General features: G+C 37.8%; 1 protein-coding gene across 1 annotated transcript; it reads right to left on the bottom strand.

Moving 5' to 3' along the window:
• Nucleotides 1-19,630: 19,630 nt before the first annotated feature.
• LOC131437567 (uncharacterized) lies at nt 19,631-22,414 on the bottom strand. The gene is made up of 2 exons (XM_058607014.1): nt 21,247-22,414; nt 19,631-21,192 (listed from the first exon to the last, which is right to left on the bottom strand). Exons 1-2 carry the CDS (start codon nt 21,356-21,358, stop codon nt 19,631-19,633), a joined length of 1,674 nt encoding a protein of 557 aa, XP_058462997.1. The 5' UTR covers nt 21,359-22,414.
• Between the last annotated feature and the right edge of the window lie 2,118 nt (nt 22,415-24,532).

Genomic DNA, 24,532 nt, shown 5'->3' with positions numbered 1-24,532 from the left:
TCATCCCGGAAATTTCTAATTTTGATGCGCCCGTTAGAATGCTGTTATTTATTAGTGCTGGGGGAAATAAACTTTATTTAACGAATCAGGTCTATGAGTCAGTTGTTTCCGTTTTACTATCTCACATCCGCCTGTTCTTTTGTTACGTCACATAACATCTTCTGTGACCAACTTTAGTTTGGTCGAACTAACGTTGTGTTTCACTCGACGTTAACAAGTATACCGATTTCATACCGGTTTTGGACCTTTATACTGAAACACAGATATGTTTTCTTAGAATACTGATAATTTACTGTCCATACAGATAAATACGGATTTTCAGATTTTTCTTGGATTGTCATTAGAAAAGTTTGTATTGGGACCTTTTTTGCTCATTTAAAAGAACCCTAGTGACATTTTCTTGGTACATATGTAGTAGAGATTTTGACAGATAATTTTTTGCGCCGGATACAGATTTTTGAAAAAATGACCTGGTAACTCTGGCATCACTACTGGAGGTGTACGTGTGCGAGGATGATGATTGCAAGTTAATCTGTCAAAAAAAAAAAAAACCAAAGGAAAACAAGTTTCGTAAATTTTCGTGTTAAAAAAATAATTTTTCACCTTAACAGCATTTTGTTCATCGGTGAACGATAGAGTTTCAGACACAGTAGCCACACAAGAGTCCATAAGCGAATACTAATACCGTTTTCGTTTTTGAATCTAGACGCGGGCGACTCTGACTCCGAGTAAAACGAACACGTGGTACGCGCCCTGAACAACAACTCATAAAAAAGAAAAAAATGAACAAACTCGCATGAATGCGTAGTGCGACCCGAGAAAATTTTCAGAGCGAAACTACGCGATTGGAGTCCGATCTAGAGCGACCCCAGGTTGCTAAAACAAACATCTCAAAAATTGTTTGGGCGACTCAGGGTCAGCTCTCGGGCTGCTCTGAATCATAAACGAAAACGGTATAAGTTGTTCGAAGCGCCTCTGTAGACGAATTGCTACTTGGTGATCACTTTACCAAAAAAAAATACTACCACAGAACAGAGCTGCAAATTGTCAGTCATGTCAAATGACCTTGACAGACTGACTAAAATCATCATCAACTGTAATCGGTACGGTCAAAGTGTCTGTCAAATGAGATACTCGATAGTTCTATGACCAAGTAGAAGTATGCTCAATCAAAGACAGACGACTTTTTTTGTTTTCTCTCTCGTTCTCCCATTCCCTGTTGAAGTAAAAAAAAAATCCATGAGAGTACTAACATAAACATAAATTGATAAAGTTCATTATTCTTTGCAAAAAGTCATCGGACTTCGGAGTTTATTGGTGTAAATGAATTTAATTCAATGTTTATGCTGCTTGATTAATATTTAGTCACATCGTAATCAAGCAGTGATAGGAGAAATGAAGATAATATCAATCGTATCGGCAATCAATGAGCGTCCTAGTGAGTGTAATATCAAGAGAATTTAAGTTATGACAGATCGGTTCTCAGACACTCAATGTATGATGATTGGTAGAGCCTGGTTGGAAGCAGTCCAGTGACATAAGCTCTCCAATCTTTGTCGTGCAAAGTTTCTAGTTGATAGTGACATTCAGCAGCTCTGCCACAAAGAACAAACATCCAAGTAGAGATTTCAATGTGTGTAAGAAAATTAACGGTTGATTGGCTTTGTACTTCCAGTATTGCATAGCATCAGGGATGCCAGTTTTTTCGGAGGTCATTTGAGTTCATTCTGTACTGAATTGAAATATACTCGGGAAATACTACTCAGGCTTGTCGGAAACACCAATTCACCGTAATTGAACGTTACACAATTTAACAGGCATCAAACAAAATCGTAAACAGAAATCTCTGTTTACGAACGAAAGCGGAAGATTGCAAAAAAAGATTTTGTTATGAATATTATTATAGATACTTCTTGAATGCGCTGGACGTTGATAGTAATTCAAGATTCTTAAAATCAAAAATAATTTGTTCCGCCTTCTGGGAAATTGGTGGAACCGATTGTAACAAGTAGGCTCGTTTGAATCCTACTCTCGGGCTTTGAATCAGATTAAAAGAACAATTGCCTGCCCGAATAAAAAATATGGTTGAAAAATAATACGATTTGCTGTTACAGAACCTGCCACAATTTTGCTTTGACCATTGAAAAATATTTTAACGTATTGTTATACACTATTCAATCAATTGTGAAAATGCTTTCTACAATAGAATGTATAGGTTGTTAGGTATCGTAACAATTCAAATCATAAAGTTTTCTCATACATGTTTTCTTGGAAAACAATAAAATGTACAGTTTACATATTGTTTGAAACACCACGTGTACAATAAAATCAATTGTAAAGGGTGATTTTTTAAGAGCTTGAGAACTTTTTTAAACAATAAAACGCATAAAATTTGCAAAATCTCATCGGTTCTTTATTTTAAACGTTAGATTGGTACATGACATTTACTTTTTGAAGATAATTTCATCTGCCACAACGTCGAATTTTCAGTGAATGGGCCCTAGAAAAGTTGGCAGAAAATCCGCTTTTTTATCGACAAATTTTGTTCAGCGATGAGGCTCATTTCTGGTTGAATGGCTACGTAAATAAGCAAAATTGCCGCATTTGGAGTGAAGAGCAACCAGAAGCCGTTCAAGAACTGCCCATGCATCCCGAAAAATGCACTGTTTGGTGTGGTTTGTACGCTGGTGGAATCATTGGACCGTATTTTTTCAAAGATGCTGTTGGACGCAACGTTACAGTGAATGGCGATCGCTATCGTTCGATGCTAACAAACTTTTTGTTGCCAAAAATGGAAGAACTGAACTTGGTTGACATGTGGTTTCAACAAGATGGCGCTACATGCCACACAGCTCGCGATTCTATGGCCATTTTGAGGGAAAACTTCGGAGAACAATTCATCTCAAGAAATGGACCGGTAAGTTGGCCACCAAGATCATGCGATTTGACGCCTTTAGACTATTTTTTGTGGGGCTACGTCAAGTCTAAAGTCTACAGAAATAAGCCAGTAACTATTCCAGCTTTGGAAGACAACATTTCCGAAGAAATTCGGGCTATTCCGGCCGAAATGCTCGAAAAAGTTGCCCAAAATTGGACTTTCCGAATGGACCACCTAAGACGCAGCCGCGGTCAACATTTAAATGAAATTATCTTCAAAAAGTAAATGTCATGTACCAATCTAACGTTTAAAATAAAGAACCGATGAGATTTTGCAAATTTTATGCGTTTTATTGTTTAAAAAGGTTCTCAAGCTCTTAAAAAATCACCCTTTAGAATCGTACGAACAATATATTGGATCGTTGGAAATGAAAAAAATCTTGTCAAGATACAATAAAATTTATTGTAACCCATATATCTAATTGTGAATCAATTGTTCATGCTGTAAAATCAATGGTTTATTTTTTAACGGGTGTCGCTTCCGATTTCGAGAATATAATGGTATAAGTGACGTAACCGACAAGATGCTTTTTTTCTCTCTCGATCTTCTCTAGATGACTGAACTGATGTTCACAAGGTTAGATTCGCTTGAAATCTAATTTTAAGATGTGAATTTAGTTACGATGATGGTGAAGGAGGAGAGAGAATGGTGGATTAAAAGAAAGGTTTCTAAAGGTTATTTGTTTAAGGGTGTAGATGAATTCTTTGAATTTATACGGTGCAATAATAACGTCGTTGCTTTTCGTTACAAGTACATTTCATTACATTCATTAAATGGTCTCGGGTTATCAACTCGAGAAATAGATCTTGGTTCTGCATTTATGGATCCTTTTTCGGTAAACAATGCAAAAATCGTGCGATATTTTCGATGATAGCCGTTTCTTCCTTTATGGGTTGTATTAGTTTTGTCTGTCTATTAATGTGAGTTTCAATTAAATCAGTATATTTTTATAATGCAGACTTTGTTAATTTTTATTCTTTTTTCCCAATTTGTTATACCATCTATCGTGACCTACAAATGTGAACATTGTTATGATTCCGGAGTTCGGGTTTACATCTCATCCAAGTCAGTCGACAAACAAAACCGCTTACGTTGGGGACAGAAGAAACCAAGTACAGTATTGTGTAGTGAACAATAGACCTCGAAAATGAGTGAACCAAACGAACAAAAGCTACCGTCGGTACGAAAGAATACAATTTCTGTTGACTTCAGACAGTGCAAAATTCGACCTTCGATACGAGAACTTAAAGGTTTGCTTAAGGAGCAAATGCATCTTGACATTAAACGTGTGCATTTACTTCAATGCAATAAGACCAATAATGGTGTTTATATCCAGTTCTATAAAGAGTTGGGTGCAATTCAGTTCGCTAAAGACAATAATAATGTGCACTATGTGGAGCATGAAAACATCAAGTACAACATTCCAGTATATATGGAAGATAGTGCTATAGAAGTGCGTGTGCATGATCTTCCCTCAAGCGTCATCGATCCTTATATTCGCAAAACCATGTCCCAATACGGAGAGATTCTCTCTATCGAAAAAGAAAAGTGGAAGAATTTTTTCTCCGGTATTCTAAATGGCGTACGTTTGTTACGCATGCGCTTGAGAAGGCCTATACCTTCTTATGTGACATTCGGTCAGGATACAAGAATACCGTGCAAATCACTTGTTACCTATGACAATCAGCTGGCCACATGTCAATATTGCCAAAAAGCTGTTCACTACGGTAAGCCATGTGATAAACCGGACAAGGAGACAACTATACCAAAGGACAACGGTGCTTCCTTCACATCAACCCCAAGCAACCCCAGTACACCTGTGACAGTCACCAACAACAGTGAAGCATCCTCTTCAACGAAACCATCCAACGTATCCCCTAAAGAACAAAGTACACCAGCTGCAGTTAACAGCTTACCGTCCAACCAACCAGCAACTGCAAACAATGTACAACAAAGCGCATCTACAGCAACTAGCAACGAAATCAACAACAATACCACCGATGCGGCAATGAATGACGTGACGAACCACGAACGAAATGCCCCTCAGTCCTCGCAGGAGGAAAATGGAAGCGCTTCTCCCCCTAGAAAAAGGATGACAACGAGATCCAATACAAAAAAAATCTTTTATTTAAAAACTCAGCTAAATCGGCCACGTAAAGCTTGTACGCAAATAGGCCTGAATGAAATATCTTTTAAATAAAAAAAGTACGGGTGTGTAATGTCAGAGACATAACTGGATGTCGTGAATACGAATATGACACGTTTTATTTATGCTTCCGAATTCGAATTGGTAGTTCATCGATTGTATGAATTGTGCAACTTTCCTCTCTTTCATTACTAGAAATTTAAACGATGCGCCTAGACTAAATTACAGATTAGATACATTAAACATTCTGAAACGCAATTAAATATTATGAAATAAGCAGTATAGTTCTTTATAATAAAAAAAATGGTGGCTCTGAAAAGAAATTTTTATGAAAGCGTTCGTGATGAAGAGTGACGATTTGAGTTAGTTCAGCACGCAGACTCTGAACTCTAAACCCATATTCCAGAACTAAGCTCTAAAACTTGACGATTTTTGGCCATGACTACCAGAATGGGTTTTATAGAGTACAGTAAAGTAAATTTCCGCATAATTCATAGGAGTATTATTATGGTTCTAAAAAGAACCGAATAGAAGGATTCTGGAATAAAGAACTGGATCCTGAGTTCAAGAACTAAATTTAGAACCAATAACAGACTCAGAATCCAGTTGCAATTCTAGAATTGCAATTTCGAAACTCAAATTAGTTCCGGAATACAGTTCCAGAATCCAGTTTCAGCACGCAGGCTCTGAATTCTAAACCTATATTGCGGAACTAAAATCTGAAAATTGAACTTCTCGTTACGACTACCGAAAACCAAATGATGGCAGGTGCTCTCTCCGTCGCTGCTGGTTTAACTCCCGCGATGGCAGTCTTCTCGCCTTGTTGGCCAGCAAGCGAATGAGAGTTGCGACCTGAGCGTTTGAGGTTTTATCCACGCAGAAGGTGCTCTCTCCGTCGCTGCTGGTTTAACTCCTGCGATGGCAGTCTTCTCGCCTTGATGGCCAGCAAGCGAATGAGAGTTGCGACCTGAGCGTTTGAGGTTTTAACCACTCAGAAGGCGCTCTCTCCGTCGCTGCTGGTTGATGGTTTAACTCCCGCGATGGCAGTCTTCTCGCCTTGTTGGCCAGCAAGCGAATGAGAGTTGCGACCTGAGCGTTAGAGGTTTTATCCACGCAGAAGGTGCTCTCTCCGTCGCTGCTGGTTTAACTCCTGCGATGGCAGACTTCTCGCCTTGATGGCCAGCAAGCGAATGAAAGTTGCTACCTGAGCGTTTGAGGTTTTGACCACGCAGAAGGTGCACTTCCCGTCGCTGCTGGTTGAAGGTTTAACTCCCACGACGTATACTTCCATCGAACGCACGAAAAGAAATGATCGATTTTCACCACGGTTCCCCTTTTATACGCATTCAGTTGAAGATATGTGTCTGACTACCTCAAAATCGTCGTTCTTGCGCGAAAAACCCAAGCGAAAGTAAAGAGTTTTCCGCATTATTTTGAAATTTTGAGAAAACCTAATTTTTGAGTTGTTTGTGGTTATCTCACACTGTTCAAAATATTATCCTAAATTTCTGATCATATTTTTGATGAAATGGTGAAAGAATTATGTTGCTACCATTAATACAAGTCGAGATATTCACGATTAAGTTCTGCCCATTCTTCCATATGGCTAATTTTGAAAAGGCACCCCATAGTAAAGTAAGTCGTATTCACGACAAAAAAAATTGTTATGATTCCAATTGAACTGTCATAAGTGGTTCCAATCTGCTTGTATACAATTGTCTTGTTGCTTGATGTTGACCATCAGTGGGAAGTAGTGATACCAAACAGTGAATTAATTATATTTTAAATAATCGTGAAATATTTTACAAATGACTTGCTGTTTTCTCACTTAATTGAGCCTTTTTTTTACAAGTGTGATACTTCACAAGTACCCAAGTAGCCAGTCACGTACCCAGAGGGGGGCCCGAGGGACCCGGTCCCCTCCCGAAATCAAAAACAGATATACAGGGTCCGGCACTCGAAGTGTAACCAACTTCAGACCTTCGAGCCTGGCGTCAAGGTAAATGCGACATATTATCGGGAAAGTATTCTGGAGGTTGCTTTGAAGCCGTGGGCAGACAAACATTTCGGTGGCAGACCATGGACGTTTCAGCAGGACTCGGCACCTTCTCACAAAGCTCGAGTGAACCAAGAATGGCTGAAAAACAACGTTCCGAACTTCATCACGTCCACACAATGGCTCTCGAATTCACCAGATGCGAATCCAATGGATTATTCTCTTTGGGCCATTTTGGAGAGCAAAGTCCGAACTAAAAGATATACCAGTCTCGAGGCGCTGAAAAATGTTATTGTCCGCGAGTGGGCCAAAATACACCTGCAAGTCACATTCGGGCAGCTTGCGATTCGTTTTTTGACCGTCTCAAGGCCATAGTCAAGGCAAAAGGTGGTCATATCGAGCAAAAGTGAATTGATTCTGAATTTTGTATTATTTTTACACATTTTGTACTTTGAATTAAGTAAAAGTAATTTTCCAAACTGAATTTATGGCCTTTTTAATTGGTTACACTTCGAGTGCCGGACCCTGTATAATTATTTAGAAGGTCTAAGACATGGTTTGCAGAAAAAACAAGACAGTGAACGTAAAGAAATGTAATACAATAACAGTTCCAGTGGAAAAGTTTAAAGTGTCTGTTAAAAACACCCGTAAACGGCACACCGAGAATTAGGTATATAAGCAATCTTCAGTAACATTATTTTTTTTATCTTTGGGCCCCTCCCGAAACGAAATCCTGGGTACGGGCCTGCAAGTAGCACTTGTACTTCACTTCACTTCTTATCATACAAAGTTACAATAAGTTCCAACGTAACTTTCGGTAATCTAACTCTTACGACATGTTCGCATTAACAGTTTGGTCGCCAACTGGTCACCGCATCAAAATTTGACAATGAAAATATCACACAATACAAGACAAAGTTAGGTAATGATTTCATATCGGTAACCGTATTCATTGTGATTCGACAAAGAAAACACAACACAGTGTCGATTAAAAGTTTGCGTACATTTTCCCGGACAATAATATTAAATAGAGAATACTCCCTCAATTAAAAAAAATTGTTTGGTTGAGCCTGTGCTAATACGAAGAGCAACTGGACTTCTGAAGAATTCTTGCCAGCGTTTGTGCGAAACAAACATTTTGAGTAGATATAATGAGTTTATACAATTTTGAATTCTATATAGGGTAACAGAGGTATTTTGGCCACTTCATATAGTTTGGCCCACCTAACAAACTTTATCAATTTCATCGGATTTTATCGATGTTAAGTAACCCATGTTGCATCAATTTGAAGCTAATCACATTAAATTACCTATTGCGGAAGGGGTTTTCATAGATATTATAACATTTGGGGGATATTTTTACAAAGTGGGCCAAAATAAAATCAATCTTAAAGTGGGCCAAAATACCTCTGTTACCCTATTTTAGTTTTGATTATCGTATGCCAATATTTGGTCATAATGGAAAAACATCATCAAATTGTAACATGACACAAACGTATGTTTTACTGTCCATGAGACTGATATAAAATCAAATCAAATATTCGTTATTGACAACATGTTTGGTAACCTTCGATAAGTCGCACAAGCTCCGCCACTCACGCTTTTCATGTTACTTAGCAGTTATAATGAACGTTGCTATGTTTTCGACTTATTCTATGGATTTGTTTCATATAAGTTACAGTCATTGAAGTGTAAATACAAATGCAAGCGGTGCCAGATTTTGTCGTGAATACGACTTACTTTACTATGAGGCGCCTTTTCAAAATATACCTGTACAAGAAAGGGCAGAACTTTATCGCGAATATCTCTTGATGTACTTAACCCAACAACATAATTTATTCTATAAGCTATCGGAAATATAATCAGGAATTTGTGATTGAATTTTCAACAGCGTCAGATAACCATAAATAACTGAAAAACAAAGTTTTCTAAAACTTTTGGAAACAATGAGGAAAATTCATCACGCTTGCTTGCTTTTTCGCACACAGACGACGGTTTTGAGGTAGTAAAGCACATATCAGTTCCGATTATCTACTGAGCGAATTTAAAAGGTAAACTTTGATTGAAAATCGTTCATTTCTTCCAGTGCTTTAGACGGAACTGAATGTCGAGGCTCTCCCACCAACGCTTATCTCTAGTAGTAGGATCACTAAGTAGATTCCAAACACCGATTAATTGTTTTCCTTCTAGTGAATTATTCTTCATCATATTATACCAGAAGTATTAGAAACATTGGATTGGATGCGTGGTTCCCCCATCGTAAGGCTTCGTGTTATATGAGTCCATAGCTAGACAAAAGAGGGCAGCCGTGTTCGTGTGAATTCTTTTCTTTTGCCAATAGCGGCACTACGCGGCCCACCTCAAATGAATCCGTGTTTTTTCTACGCCAAACAACCTATTTTCATGTGACTAACGAATCATCAACAACCAAGAAACTCCACCGCATTTCACTTTACTGGGAACGCAAAGTCTTCAGAAATCAATCAATAAAAGCAATTTCAAACGCTTCGTATTCCAATGAAAATTGCTTCAGAATTGCGTGTCGGTATTCGTTTTTACTACATACAGACCAAGAGACAGTGGAAGGATGGTAAAAGTTTTACTGCCATCATCGGTCAGTAACCACTTCAACGGCCAGTTTGTTGAGACAACGGAACGGAGGCAAACGGAACGGAGGCACGATCTATTAATATTTTGTCAACATGCTTGTTTTCGTAGTTTGCTGCCGACAACTGACATTAATTCACTCACCCAATGATTAAAATTGTTGGCTCGTGTTATGAATCGACATTTTTTACAATTAATGTTTGTCACTGTAAAGAGTTGATGCTGTTTTTGTATATTTTTCATCGATTCTTAGGAACAGTAGGTGCTAGCCAATAAGCAATCAAACGTGAGTGATATGATAGGTTTTTCCTATCGAATCATTTCCGTTTCCAATTTAAAATTGAGTTATTTGTAAACACGACGGTTGATTGCAGTTTCGCTTAAAAATATATGATTAAATTATCAGTGGCCAATCGAAATTTTATTACTTATATGGTGATTCGGAAATCGTCGGCAATATTCTGCTCAATAAATATGCATAGCTTTTTTGACATATTTTATTACATACTTGTACTGCGAAATGTGAAGAAGACGCAAACATATTATAGATAGAAACAAAATTGAATGAACTGTTCGAGTTAAAAACCTGGTAACTTTTCTGCATGTTAATTTCTTAAAATTATCAACTTAAACCCTTACTTAGAAAACAAACATGTGTGTTGGATACACTTTCCTAATGTGGTTCAAATGAGATTTTTTTTCTTTTCTGGGTCCATTGGAAATCCTCTACACCGAATCCTCTGTTTACGAACTAAACGGGGGTTCGTAACTCGAATAAGTTCATAAAAAAGGTTCACATCAGTTGGAATTTACTTGGCAGAAAAAGTTTCCGGTATTTTGGATTTACTTTGTAAAAAAAGTTTTATGTTATGAATGTGGGAAACCTCAATCATAGAGATATTTTCGAAACGGATGTGAAGCTTAGATGCTTGAAAATGGTTTCAAAGACATATTGTTGAACCAGAAAACGCATTTAAGAACCACCTCAAATATGATTTTCGGGCATCTATTCTTCAAACACGTTTCAATAATACCCATATTGTGGGGGTTTGTAACAAATTTTAATAAACCGAAAGTCGTCATTTTGGATTTCGGAACTATGTGAAACATTGTTTTTTTTGTATCTACTCATCAAATCCGTTCAGAAAATACCCATATTTTAAGGGGTTTAAGGGAATAAAAATAAGCCGGAATCAAATCCTTTCCATAAATATCCATATGGTAAGAGTTTCAAAGAAATATTATCAAACCGGAAATTGTTATCTTGAATTTCATAATTGGCTCAAACATCATTTTATGGTTTCTATTAATTAAACTCGTTCCGAAATACCCAAATTATAAGCGTTTTGAAGGATTATCTATAAACCGGAAGTCGCCATCTTAGCTTTCGAAACTACCTCAAACATTGTTTGCCGACATCTACTCATCAAATCCGTACCGAAAATACCCAAATTTTAATTGTATTCAAAGAATATCATTGAACCGGAGGTAGCCATCTTGGATTCTGAACCGAGTTACAACATTGTTTTCCGGTTTCTATTTATCATTTCAGTCTAAAAAATGCGACATTAGGTTTTCATACTCTGCAAAAACCTGTTTTCACGAAGTAAACTCGTAATAAAAGTTTACTTTATTTGGGATTTAGTTCGTTAAAAGAATTACGTACTTAAATCGAATACCGAATAGTTACGTACTTAAATACTAGTACAGGTGCCATCTGAATATATACCGCGCAAAAGTGGATATTTCTTCACAATTTTTACTTGCAAAATCGTTCCAAAATTATATCCAAATTGATTACAAATACTTCATAACTGTATTAAAATTATTTCGGAATCTTCCCAAATAGAATCAGTATTGTATCAAAATTGATTCCAAATTGTTTCAGAAGTACATCAAAACTGTTTGGAAGTTGAATTGAATTGAATTTCCTCAAAATAGTTATTATTTCTAAAACTGCTTCGAAATTGATTCAAGATTGTTGTACAATGGTTTAAAATGTTGTCTCAAAGTTATTTAAAAGAATGATGTAAATTATTTTACGACTTTTCACAAATTGATTCAACATTGTTTCAAAATTATCTTTATACTTGTTCAAAAATGTTCCGAAAATGGAACGGAATTGTTCTGAATTTGCGTTTTTCTAGCAGCAAAAACTGTCTCAAAATTGCATCGAAGTTGTTTTCAAATTGTCTCCATAATTATAAAATTCTTTCTTATTTTTATTTTTTATAGTTTACCCTTAAGCTTGTTTCAAATTCGTATCAGAATTGTCTCAAATAAAGTTACCGATAATAAAATACCGATTCGTTGCGCAAATGTTGTTTTCAGAACCAAATTGCTTGAAACTTTCTCATAAACGATTCAAATTTGTTTAAAAATTCTTTCAATATTGCCAAAAAGCTGTTTAAAAATAAAAAAAAATGTATTACAAATAGTCTAACAATTATTATAAAATTATCTCAAGATTATTTCGCAATAAACTCAAAGTTGTCCTAAATCTTATTTATTATAAAATTGTTTTAAAATTGCTTTAAAATTGTTACAATTTTTTAAGATGTTTTGAAATTTTAGCAACGTTATTCTAGAATTTTCTTAGTATTGTTTCGAAATCGTTTCAAAATGGTTTCACATATGTTTCAAAATAGTTTCACACATATTACAAAATAGTTTCAAAGTTGTTTCAAAATTATTTAACATTTGTCTCAAAATTAATTTGATATTTTTTAATATTGTTTCAACATTATTCTGAAATTGTCTCAAAACTTTTAGAAAATTTTCAAAATTGATTCTTTTTTAGTTTGTTCCAGAACTGTCTCGAATATATTCGAATTTTTGTTAAAGATGCTTTAACAACTAGTTCGAATTTTTTTTCACAATCAACTAAAAACCGTCTGAAACCTACTGTCGGGCCATTGATCAAGTTCGAAGATCAAATGGCTGTGACTTTTGGTTCCGGAGATATGATAGTATAAATGACGTAACCGACTAAACGTGTTGTTTTTTTTACCGCGCAAGTTTCTCGGAGATGGCTGAACCGATTTTAACAAGTCTAGGCCCGTTTGAAAGCTATTGTTAGGCCATTGATCAAGTTCAAAGATCAAATGGCAGTGACTTTTAGTTCCGGAGGTATGATGGTATAAGTGACGTAACTGACAAAACGCGTTGTGTTTTCACCGCACAAGATTCTCGGAGATGGCTCAATCAATTTTAACAAACTTAGGCTCGTTTGAAAGCTACTATCGGACCATTGATCAAGTTCGAAGATCAAATGGCTGGGACTTTTGGTTCCAGAGATATGATGGTATATGTGACGTAACCGACAAAACACGTCTATTTTCGTAAAGCTCTAGTGCTCCAAAGTTTAAGCACCTCAAAAAATGCCCTCATGCAAAATTTGAGCTAAATCGGATATGCGTAAAGAGTGCTGCCCGGTGGTAAAGGTTTGACAATTTGCGATCTTGAAAAAACACCATAGGGGGGAGTACATGAAATTTCCAAAATCGAAAATTTTTTTTTGTTGCCAAAAGTCTCAAAACTGCATGAAACGTCGAGATTTAGTGTCATCTCGTAAAAATTTTTTTTTGAAAAAATCAACTTTCTGGAACTTTTTAATATTTTCTTTAAGTCTCAAAAAGTCGATTTAAAAAAAAAATTTTTTCGAGAAGACACTAAATCTCGACGTTTCATGCAATTCTAAGCCTTTTGGCATCAACATTTTTTTTTCGATTTCGGAAATTTCATGTACCCCTATGGTGATATTTCAAATTCTTTCAGAATTGATCAAATTGGTTCAAGAATCGTTATGTTTAAACTTACTCAGATTTATACTAAAACTTGTTTAAAAACTTTCTAAATGTTCCAAATTTGAATAAAAAATTTGTTATAAATTATTATTTTTGTTACAAATTTTACCAAAATTGTAATTTTATAATTTGGGAATTTTACTATCTACCTCAATTTCCTTCACACTTTGTCTCCAACCATATAAGCGTATTAACAATTCAAATTGCAGTTCAATTTGAATTGTTAAGCGTCGTAAAATAATGTCTGTTTCTACTGAATGTGTTCCGCTAATGTATGGTATATAAACAACGTTATATTTTTCGAAGTATGTTTGATTGTATACAAAAACTTCCTCTTGTTTCCTGTATGTTTGTGGTTAGTTTGTAAATCGAAGGACTTAAGATTATTTTGGGTTTCATTCGTCAGCATCGAATTTTTAGCAACCCATCTTTCCGCTCGCAAGTCTACCAGTAGCATTAGATGAATTTATTTTATTATCTCCAGCCGGATGGTTAAAGCTGGCGCCATGTCTGTTCCAGGAAACACACAAATAGATTTCTACGGAGGCGCCAAAATCAACTACCAAACAACGAATGGCGACTAAATAACGCAAACATTCGCCTTTACTCTTTAATGTATTTACTCGAATCCGAGCTGGCTTCGTTTATCTTAAAGACTGCTAAAAGCCTAGCTCGGTTACTTGAACGGTGGGTGGTTCTGGTATTACAACGAACCCCGCTGGTTAACGTCGAACCAACACCGGCAGTAGAAAATAACCGAGCTTATCGTGGTGGGAGTTGCTGCGGCAGTGGCAGCGGGAGATCGGATTCGAAAATATCATAGTGCCTTTTAACACAGAGTAACATCGACAGCCGAGACTTGCCATGACCAAGTCAAAGTTCTTCAGGTAATTTGACATTTTCGATTTCCGGTTTGTCGCCAAATTATAAATTGTACCACCGGGACGGAAACGAAGAAACTGTTTCGTACTTTAACGCAACTTTATCGTTAGCTGCTTTATCTCGTCCGATATCTATTAAGATAAAGTAAAAATTACAATTGTTTTCAGATTGTTTGGTTCATCTCATGTTGGCTAGGCGCTCGTAGGCAGGGAAATTAGCGAATGTTTTGCATTAACAATATTCACATTGTTTCATCAGGAACGAAACAACTTGGAGTAGGTAATGTCAGAGACATAACCGCGAGGTTGACGTAGGACTGCATTCGAGATGTGTATAGATAGCAATCGATTTGATACCGTTTGACCGTTTAAGGGCCATTCGGTTTTAAAAGATTGCATTTATATTCTAGGAAATAGGGTGGCAGCTTAGGACAGTGGATTTCGTTTGTAGCTTTTTCACGAAGGGGTGGTCCCAACGGTCGCAAAAAAGCAACAAATAGAATTTTGATATCGATTATATGGTTTCGGGTTTGCATATTTCAGTGAAAGGAACTATCAAAATGCTGTAGAATTCTCACCGATATTAAACACTTTTCGGAACATTTTTATCGAACGCGATGTGGCAAAATGATAGCTAACCTTCGTTTGGAGTAAATTTCGCATAGCGAACGGCTGATTTTGTATAACTTTCTCAATTGTTGTTCACTTTTCGTTTTCTTTCTCGCCAATGCAATCACTTTTGTTTGAAGCGAAACTCACACTGCAAAAGTCCAACAGCAGATATGCTCACAGAAGAACTAGTTGTTGTTTTTAGCTGCACTCCATTCATGGATAATCACAGACTGAAGCTAGCAAATATGCAACAGGGTCTATTTATAGATTCGGTTTATTTTGGTGTTTCGTGTTTGGAACTATATTTTCACTATTTGAACAATGTTTTCGTAATAAACGTGGTATTAGCAACAATCTTACATCTTTTTCCATTTGTTTATTGAAAGAATTAGAGAAAATACTCAATCAGGGAAACAGTTATTAAGAAATCAAATCTTGAGTAATTTTTTTACACTTTCGTGTCGTGAAATTTTGAAAGCAGATGAGCTTAGTAAAGAAAGACGTAGTCCTACGTCAAAAAACAAGTTTTTCTTTAATAAACAACATAACATTTTGATGAGATTTTTGAAACCCTTCATAAATGCAATTTAACAAAGGCACCCGTGGTGTTGAAGTAGACATTTTGGTACCCATTGAACGTATCTCCTCGCCTAAGGGATACTAGAGACACATCCGTTATGCTACGGAGAGTATTTAACGGGTGATTTTTTAAGAGCTTGAGAACTTTTTTAAACAATAAAACGCATAAAATTTGCAAAATCTCATCGGTTCTTTATTTTAAACGTTAGATTGGTACATGACATTTACTTTTTGAAGATAATTTCATTTAAATGTTGACCGCGGCTGCGTCTTAGGTGGTCCATTCGGAAAATCCGCTTTTTTATCGACAAATTTTGTTCAGCGATGAGGCTCATTTCTGGTTGAATGGCTACGTAAATAAGCAAAATTGCCGCATTTGGAGTGAAGAGCAACCAGAAGCCGTTCAAGAACTGCCCATGCATCCCGAAAAATGCACTGTTTGGTGTGGTTTGTACGCTGGTGGAATCATTGGACCGTATTTTTTCAAAGATGCTGTTGGACGCAACGTTACAGTGAATGGCGATCGCTATCGTTCGATGCTAACAAACTTTTTGTTGCCAAAAATGGAAGAACTGAACTTGGTTGCATGTGGTTTCAACAAGATGGCGCTACATGCCACACAGCTCGCGATTCTATGGCCATTTTGAGGGAAAACTTCGGAGAACAATTCATCTCAAGAAATGGACCGGTAAGTTGGCCACCAAGATCATGCGATTTGACGCCTTTAGACTATTTTTTGTGGGGCTACGTCAAGTCTAAAGTCTACAGAAATAAGCCAGTAACTATTCCAGCTTTGGAAGACAACATTTCCGAAGAAATTCGGGCTATTCCGGCCGAAATGCTCGAAAAAGTTGCCCAAAATTGGACTTTCCGAATGGACCACCTAAGACGCAGCCGCGGTCAACATTTAAATGAAATTATCTTCAAAAAGTAAATGTCATGTACCAATCTAACGTTTAAAATAAAGAACCGATGAGATTTTGCAAATTTTATGCGTTTTATTGTTTAAAAAAGTTCTCAAGCTCTTAAAAAATCACCCTTTATATAGCAAGCACTGAATAATACTGAATGACGAAAAAAGCTGCATCCTATTGGACTCGTCGGTGCATATCAGCTTAAATTGAACATTTATGCACTGACGAGTCGCTTGGCACGTTCAACGTAATTCGAATAATGTTTAACGTGACGAATGAAATTAATTGAAAGTCACGTAAATAAAATAAACTACGAAAAATATATAAAGTTGCAGTTCAGCAGCTCAGTGACGAGTGAAAGAAGAAATGAAAAATAAACTCCCAACGGTTATGTGTTTTAAACACAGAAAAAGGCCAACCACTAAAGAACGTATAACTGTTGGCATCCGCAGAACATGAAAATGTGTACCACCAAAATTGCAGGGTTCGAATCTGCTTCTGGTAGTGAAAGGGCAGTTGTGGTAGAGAACGTAATAAAAAAACCATTGACGTCGACACGGGATTTCAACACCAGCATCCGGATAATTCAACGGATCAAAGTTCGGAGCTCCCTAAAAATGTACAAGATACAGAAGGAGCCGAAAAAATCCCTGGTGCTGCAAGCTTGGACCAAAACAAAAGCGCGAAAACTGTGTAACCAGATTCCGGAGAACAAAGACGAATGCACCCTGATCGACGACGAAACATACGATGAGTATTATACAAAATCGGTGGACCAGGACCCGCATGACGTTAACACCAGGGAGCGATGGGAATGTTTGGATTAAAGGTTTATATCTGTACAATTAACGCCAAAAAGGAAAAATGGTGCCGCTGTACACAAAGCATTAGAGCACATTCAGCAGCTGAGAGATTCACATGGGTGGTCTATAATATAACAGAAACTGAAACAAACGTATCCAATATAACAGAAACTGAAACAAACGTAAAAGCAAATTCAGCAACTGCAAGATTCATATGGGTGGTCTATAATGTAAATGAAATTGAAACAAACGTATCCCCAGCAATCCGTTTTAGTTTTATTTATTCGACCAGTTCTACTGTCAAATTTAAAACTGGTATACCCTACCGTTCTATTTTTTCTATATTTGAAACACAAATAGAACGCTGCTGGGGCTGCCAGTTTATTTTGTTATAAATTCTAGATTTAAATTTTAGAACTGACATAAATTATGCATCTAGAACTAGAACACTTCTGAACATACCATAAGGCTCTTCGAATCTCTCTTCTTGGGGGAAATTAGCTTCCGCCTACTACGTCAAGCCGGTTCTACAGTTGTTGGCAAACACTTCGTGAACTGTGCAGAGCTTAATGAAGAATACCTAGTCCAAAGTGTGAGCGTTTTACAGACTCTACAGATTTTTATTCATATAATCAGCGAAATTATTAGGTTTTTGTCATGAATACGACTTACTTTACTATGGGGCGCCTTTTCAAAATTTACTCTCAGAGAAAGTGATAAGTTTTTGATCGTGAATATCTCATGTTATACCTAATGAATCAACATAATTCTTGCTACACGCCATCGGAAATATGATTATATTTCGGGAACTGGTCACACTAATGTCAATAGCTAAAATCTGACAACACCAAAATAGAGTTTGACATTTTTTTACAACGTTACGTACTCAGAACGTTTTATTTATTTATTTATTTATTATTAAATTTATTCATCTGACAATAAAATGGTCTTAATGAATTGGTTTAGTCAAGTCATAAAATTGTAGATCGCTGTACTTTCTGCACGAATTTGTGTGATGGTTCATCAAATTCAAAAAGGTGTTCAACGGTGCCAAATGTCCTCAAGCATGATGTTATCGGTTCGTAATACCCGAACGTCGTTCGATGAAATCTCGGCTGAAATAAACTGGAAGAGCGCAGTGATCGTTGTGAAGCACGAAAATCGAGTTGAGACAAAATCTTCGATGAGTCGATATCCCCGTTGATCAGTTTTGCCACGAAAGTAGTTTGCTGAATTTTCCTGCGTCGTTCCAATGAGTCGAGTCCGATCAGTCGACAGCGATCGTGGTATGGTGGAAGATCAAGCGGGTTCTGCCAGGGAAGGTTTCTTAGAGCAAGACGAACAAATCGTTTCTGAACGCGCTCAATCCGTAAGTTCCATGTAAGTTGATAAGGACTCCAAATTACGCTAGCATTTTCCAGTATTGGACGAACCAAAGAACAATATAACGCCTTCAAACAATACGGATCTTTGAAGTCCTGCCCGATCTTTGCAATAAAACCTAGTTGCCTGGTCGCTTTTGAAATTACAGATGAACGATGCAGATTGAAGGTAAGTTTGGCATCTAACAAAACACCAAGGTCATTAACATGGTCAACTCTCTGGAGCGTTTGTCCATCAATTGCATAGTCGAATCGAATTGGGTTCAGTATTCGGTGAAACGTTATGACCTGGCATTTTGAAATGCTGACAATCAACCAGTTTCTACGACACCAGGCGACAAATGTATCTAGAAGTTTTTGAAGCCGGATGCAGTCGTCAATAGAGCGAACTTCAAGATATAATTTCAAATCATCGGCATATACTAATCTGCAGCCAACTCCGAGCACCGAAACAGCATCGTTGAAGAACAGCAAAAACAAAAGTGGACCCATATTGCTGCCTTGAGGAACTCCTGATAAATTTGAGAACGAAGATGATACACAAGAGCCGAGCTTAATTCGCAGGACTCTACCACATAAGTAAGAGCGTAGCCAGTCAGTAAACTTTTGTGTGGCGCCCAGCCGCAACATCTTGCACAAGAGTATTCGGTGGTCAATTCGGTCGAAAGCTGCTTTCAGATCAGTGTATACTGCATCAATTTGTACTTTATTCTCCAAACTCGAAAAACAACTGGAAGTGAAATCTAAGAGATTCGTGCTGACTGAACGACCTGGCATAAATCCATGCTGATCAGTAGAGATGTAATTTTTAGTACGAAAAAGTACCTCAGTGCTCACAATTATTTCGAACAGTTTAGATGCAGCTGATAAATTGGTTATGCCTCGATAATTTCTAACATTTGTACGATCACCGCTCTTGTATACAGGAAACATGAAAGACTGCTTCCAAGTCATCGGAAAAATACCTTACTCAAATGATTTGTTAAATATAGTGCACAAAGGATCGGCTAAAGCAGAAGCGCAATGACTGTACACCGCTGCAGGTATTCCATCTGGTCCGGCAGAGAACGATCGTTTCAACTTCTTCGCTGCGGCAACAATCATATCGGGAGTAACCAAAAATGTGTCAATGTGCACTAAATTCTCAGGAACATCCACCGCGGCGGTCTCCGCATCGATACCGGAGGCTGTTTTTTCTGCAAACACCGAAGCAAAGAACTTTGCAAACAGATCACATGACTCCAAGGATGACCTGGATTCAACACCATCGAGACAAACTTTTGAAGGAATTGATGAGCATTTACGTTTCGAGTTTACAAAAGTCCAGAAATGTTTGGGATTCCGACGAAGATCAGTTTGAACCCGCATAACGTAGGATTTGTACAACCCCGCGTTTAATTTGCGATAGTTATCACTGGAACTTTTGAACATTCGTTTTATTTCAGAGCTCTTCCAGCGACGATGTTTGCGCTGCCAAGCATTTCGAATTCGTTTCAATTTACGAAGCAAAGCTGTGCTCCAAGGAGGACTTATTGGCCGTTTTACAAAAGGCAAATTTGAACTTAACCACTGAGTTATTTTGTTACAGAAAAAATATGCCATTTCATTTGCGTTGTCGATATCTTGCAAAGCACTCCAGTTAACGTTTTGCAAGAATTCAAGTAAAGCACCAAAATCAATTTTCCTATAATTTAATGGCCTTGATTCATTCGTGAAGTCCATGTTCCGGAAATTGTTTTCGCAGTCAGCAGCCAACGAGATAACTAAAGGCGGATGATGCGGGTCGACAGGTAGCAGTGGAGTAACACTACAATCAACTATTAATTGATGCTCCGAAGAACAAAAGACCAAATCGAGCAATCGCCCAAGATGATTTCTGCACTGGTTTGCTTGATGTAGATTTAAAAAATCCATACCGTCGATCAGCGCTGTACCAGCAGCGGATGGCAACAAAGAACAAGCGGGTTGTGTTTCTTCATGCCGTTGATTCCACACAATGCGGGGCTGGTTGAAATCACCACACACAAGAACAATATCATTCACAGAACCTTTACTGCACAGTTCCGAAACAGTTGAAATGTGCGCATCGATCACATCAACGTTTTGGCTTTTATCAGGGGGAATGTACACACCGCATAGCAGTAACTTTCTACCCCGCACTGTAGCACTTGCACACACTTGTTCAAGACACTGACCATTCACCGTTTCAATGATAGAGCTGACGTGTTTTCGTGAAATGGCAATCAAAACTCCACCAAATGATGCTTTGTCACTATTGGCTGAGCTGCGGTCACAGCGAAAAACATTGAAGGAATTTCCAAACAACTGCTGAGAGTTTATTCGGCTATCCAGTCCGGTCTCGGTCAAAAAGATGACATCAAAGTTGCAGTCACTCGTCGTTAAAAAGATCTCGTCGATTTTTGTCCTCAACCCCCGAACATTCTGGTAGTACACCCAGATACCAACGTCATCTTGTTCGTCATTCTGCGACACGGGATAAAACAAATCAGCGCTTGATAATCTGGAAGCTAACGAATACTTGCCAAGATGAGTAGTTTGGAAGACCCCTTCACCACACCTACCCGCAGGACCAGGACGGCTGATGAACGCTGGCAGCGGTGGCACGACTGGGGAAGGGGGGTCAGGGGCTTCCACAATATCAACTACGGTGCGTCCCAGTATACTGCATTGCATCACTGCTGAACTATTCCTCCTTGCGTTGAAACAGGCGTTGGAGATGGATCCACAGCAGCTGGTTTCCAAAATTTTTGGGATGATTTCTCCTCGAATTGGCGAAAATAGATTCCTTGGGGCCAAGTTGAAGGTTCCAAGGCGATAGCTTGTAGTGCAGGATCGAGGCCAACTTTAAATGATACAAAGGTCATGTTGCTAACATCGGTACCTTTGGCGACCAGTTTAACAACTACTGGATCCTCATTCATTTCAAGATTGGCTCGCACCATAGCAGCAATCTCATCATTGGTGACGTCTGGACGTATACGAGACAAATATAGCCAAAATTTGTCGGGTTGCTGTTCACAAACTGGAACACAAACAACGTTTTCTCCGATTTGCTTCGATCCAGATTTGCATTCGGAAGCTTTTTGTTCCAAGTCAGGCCCACGAGGTCTTTTGGCTGGACGGCGACCCTCGATGAATGGCCAGCGCATATTGAGCGGTGTGGGAGTCAGAGGAGCAGGTTTTGACAATGTTTTGATTTCGTTTTGTAAACCATTAATTGCTTCCGTCAACGACACCAAAGGTGAATTTTCGTCTGCCAATTTCGTAATGGAGCGGAGATGCGAATTTTCGAACAAATTGGCGCAATCATCACACATCCAAAATAAATTTTTACGATGAGATGAGAAATAACCCAATAGAGCGCGAGAAACTCCAGAGCATGCCATATGAAACATGCGTCCACAGTAGCCTCTGCATACAACGGAATCGATGCCTGCAATAATCAGACTGCACTTTGCACAATTTTTCTCCGAACTCATTCTATGTGCAGGAATACGCCTTTAACTATGCAGATGGTAAATCACAGCAGCAAACGGTTCGTCGATTGTTTATTGTCAAACTACAACGACGGCAGCAAGAAGAATAGCCACAGGCACGACACAGATGAACGTGAATTACGACTTGACTAGCACTTGGCGGTTTAGAATAACACCTCACTTCGATCCAGGCAGTATACAGTCATTCACTGATAAAAACTTTAGTGATTAACTAACGCGGAAACGGTTTGAAACGGCAAAAATACGGTATGTCAAAAACTTAACTGAACAATGTTCCCAAAAAAAAAAAAAAAAAAAAAAATGTTTTGATGTACAAGCGCTATTTGTGTTGTTTACAGTGAGTTAAATAAATCAATTTGGCTAAAAAATGGAAATTTCAAGAGAAGGATTTCGATGGATTATTTTTCACAACCTTCGACTTGGATTATCTCGACAAGAGTGTGTTGATGAACATAGTTCTTTGTATGGCGATGAAGCACCATCAAAAACCACTGTATATCGCTGGTATAGTGAATTCAATCGTGGTCGTAGTTCGGTCGCCGACGAATTTCGTGAAGGTCGTCCAAAATCAGTTATTTTGCCAGAAGCCTCCGATGCTGTGCTTGAACTGATAATGCAAGATCGTCATGTAACGTACCGCGAGATAGAGGAATCCTTGGGCATTGGTTCCACGCGCGAGCATTTGATATTGCATAAACACCTGGCCGTGAAAAAGGTTTGTTCTCGTTGGATCCCGCACAATTTGACAATCGCTGAAAATCAGGATCGTGTCGATTGGTGCGAGGAAATGTTAAAAAATACGATCGCGGTGAATTACCAGACGTATATAGAATCGTAACAAGTGACGAATCATGGATAGATACGTATTGGCCGGAAACAAAACAGCAATTGACTGTGTGGTTGTTCGAAGACGAGCCTAATCCAACAAAACTTGTTCGCGCACGAAGCACTTCGAAACAAATGGTAACCTGCTTTTTTCGGAAAAGCGGGTCATGTGGCAACTGTGCCGCTGGAGCAACGTAAGACGGTCATTTCTGAAATGGTGGGCAAACACAACTTTTTTGTGTTAGTGAAAATGACTTTGCTTCAGCAAGCCAAGTAAAACTAAAAACTACGTGCTTGCTTTCGTCACATCGTTCGGGCTAGTTGGCATTGAATCAAAGCATGTTTATTTTTAATGTATGTCGTCATACCGAACTATTTACAAATTTTTGGTTACCAACGCAAGCATGCCATGTGGTCTGCCCAACCTGTTTATATCACATTGCTCCTATACATGTTTTTTTTTTCCTTTCTCCTGGCTACATAAGCCATAAGTAAAATAGAACTATGTAGATCAAACTGGCTCCTCCTATTGTATCCTCCAGCATGTATCGACTACAAATTATAAGCTAGCTAGGTGAGCTTAAAACAAAACGATTTAATAAACACAGATTGTTATTAACCGTCATCGAGGCGAGTAAAGTTTTTTCTTTCTCCTGTTTACTAAACTATTTTTTAACAACTCGTACTTTAATACCAACAATGAATTAAACGCGCACAACGCGTATAACACGTACACCCCTAACCACCCGAATAGGACGACCAAAACGTTCACCGTCATTGGTGTCTATACGACCACGTTTAAATTCAACAAATCAAAACAATGACAATGATAGTTCCATCGGTGTGTGAATCAAACGACTTATTGAGTGATGTGTTACTTCTTCAAAAGCTACCCGAAAATTCGAAGCGAATGCATAACTTCTCATCATATTCTTTTCGCCATTGCATTGCTGATCGGAGATGTGGATCACGCTTAAAAATAGTAACTCAAAATTAAGTAACATCCCACTCATCTATAGAAAAAGTGGAACAACTCTAATTTAGAGTAACTCCTTAGTTACTCAAATTTGAGTTCTTCCACTGGAAACGATTTTTGGGTAAAATCTACTCATTCACTGAGTAATACTTTATTTGCCCATGTGCCAAAAATAGGGTAATTAGTTAAATTCTTAATGAAATTTTATTCCACATATACCAAATTTGCATAATATTGCTCCCTTTTTTAATTGTATTGTATTAAAATATTAAGTAATTGACACGCAATACATAAAATAATCATACTGTGTTTATTTATTATTCCGTTTACAATTGATTTCTAACTTCGAGATATCATATCAAGTGGCAATCGCTTGGAGTAGTGTAACAATCGTAGCTTTACACACATGTCAGTACTGCTCAGACACCAATCAGACACTTGTTCCTCATAAATGACACACTTGAACATATTTGTTTCCATTCTGGAGCACAGTACGGATTCCTTCTGGACACAATAACTGCGTCGATGGCACAACCAAGAGGACAGTCT

This window comes from Malaya genurostris, chromosome 3 (assembly GCF_030247185.1).
Source record: "Malaya genurostris strain Urasoe2022 chromosome 3, Malgen_1.1, whole genome shotgun sequence".
NCBI lineage: Eukaryota > Metazoa > Arthropoda > Insecta > Diptera > Culicidae > Malaya > Malaya genurostris.
This window is presented reverse-complemented; position numbering and strand designations above follow the sequence as displayed.

Excerpts from the sequence above, each read along its gene's own strand:
- LOC131437567 (XM_058607014.1), bottom strand. The coding sequence starts at position 21,358 with ATGCAATGCAGTATACTGGGACGCACCGTAGTTGATATTGTGGAAGCC. Across the intron at positions 21,193-21,246 it reads CAGCCGTCCTGGTCCTGCGG|CTTCCAGATTATCAAGCGCT; the intron begins GTAGGTGTGGTG and ends AGTATTCGTTAG.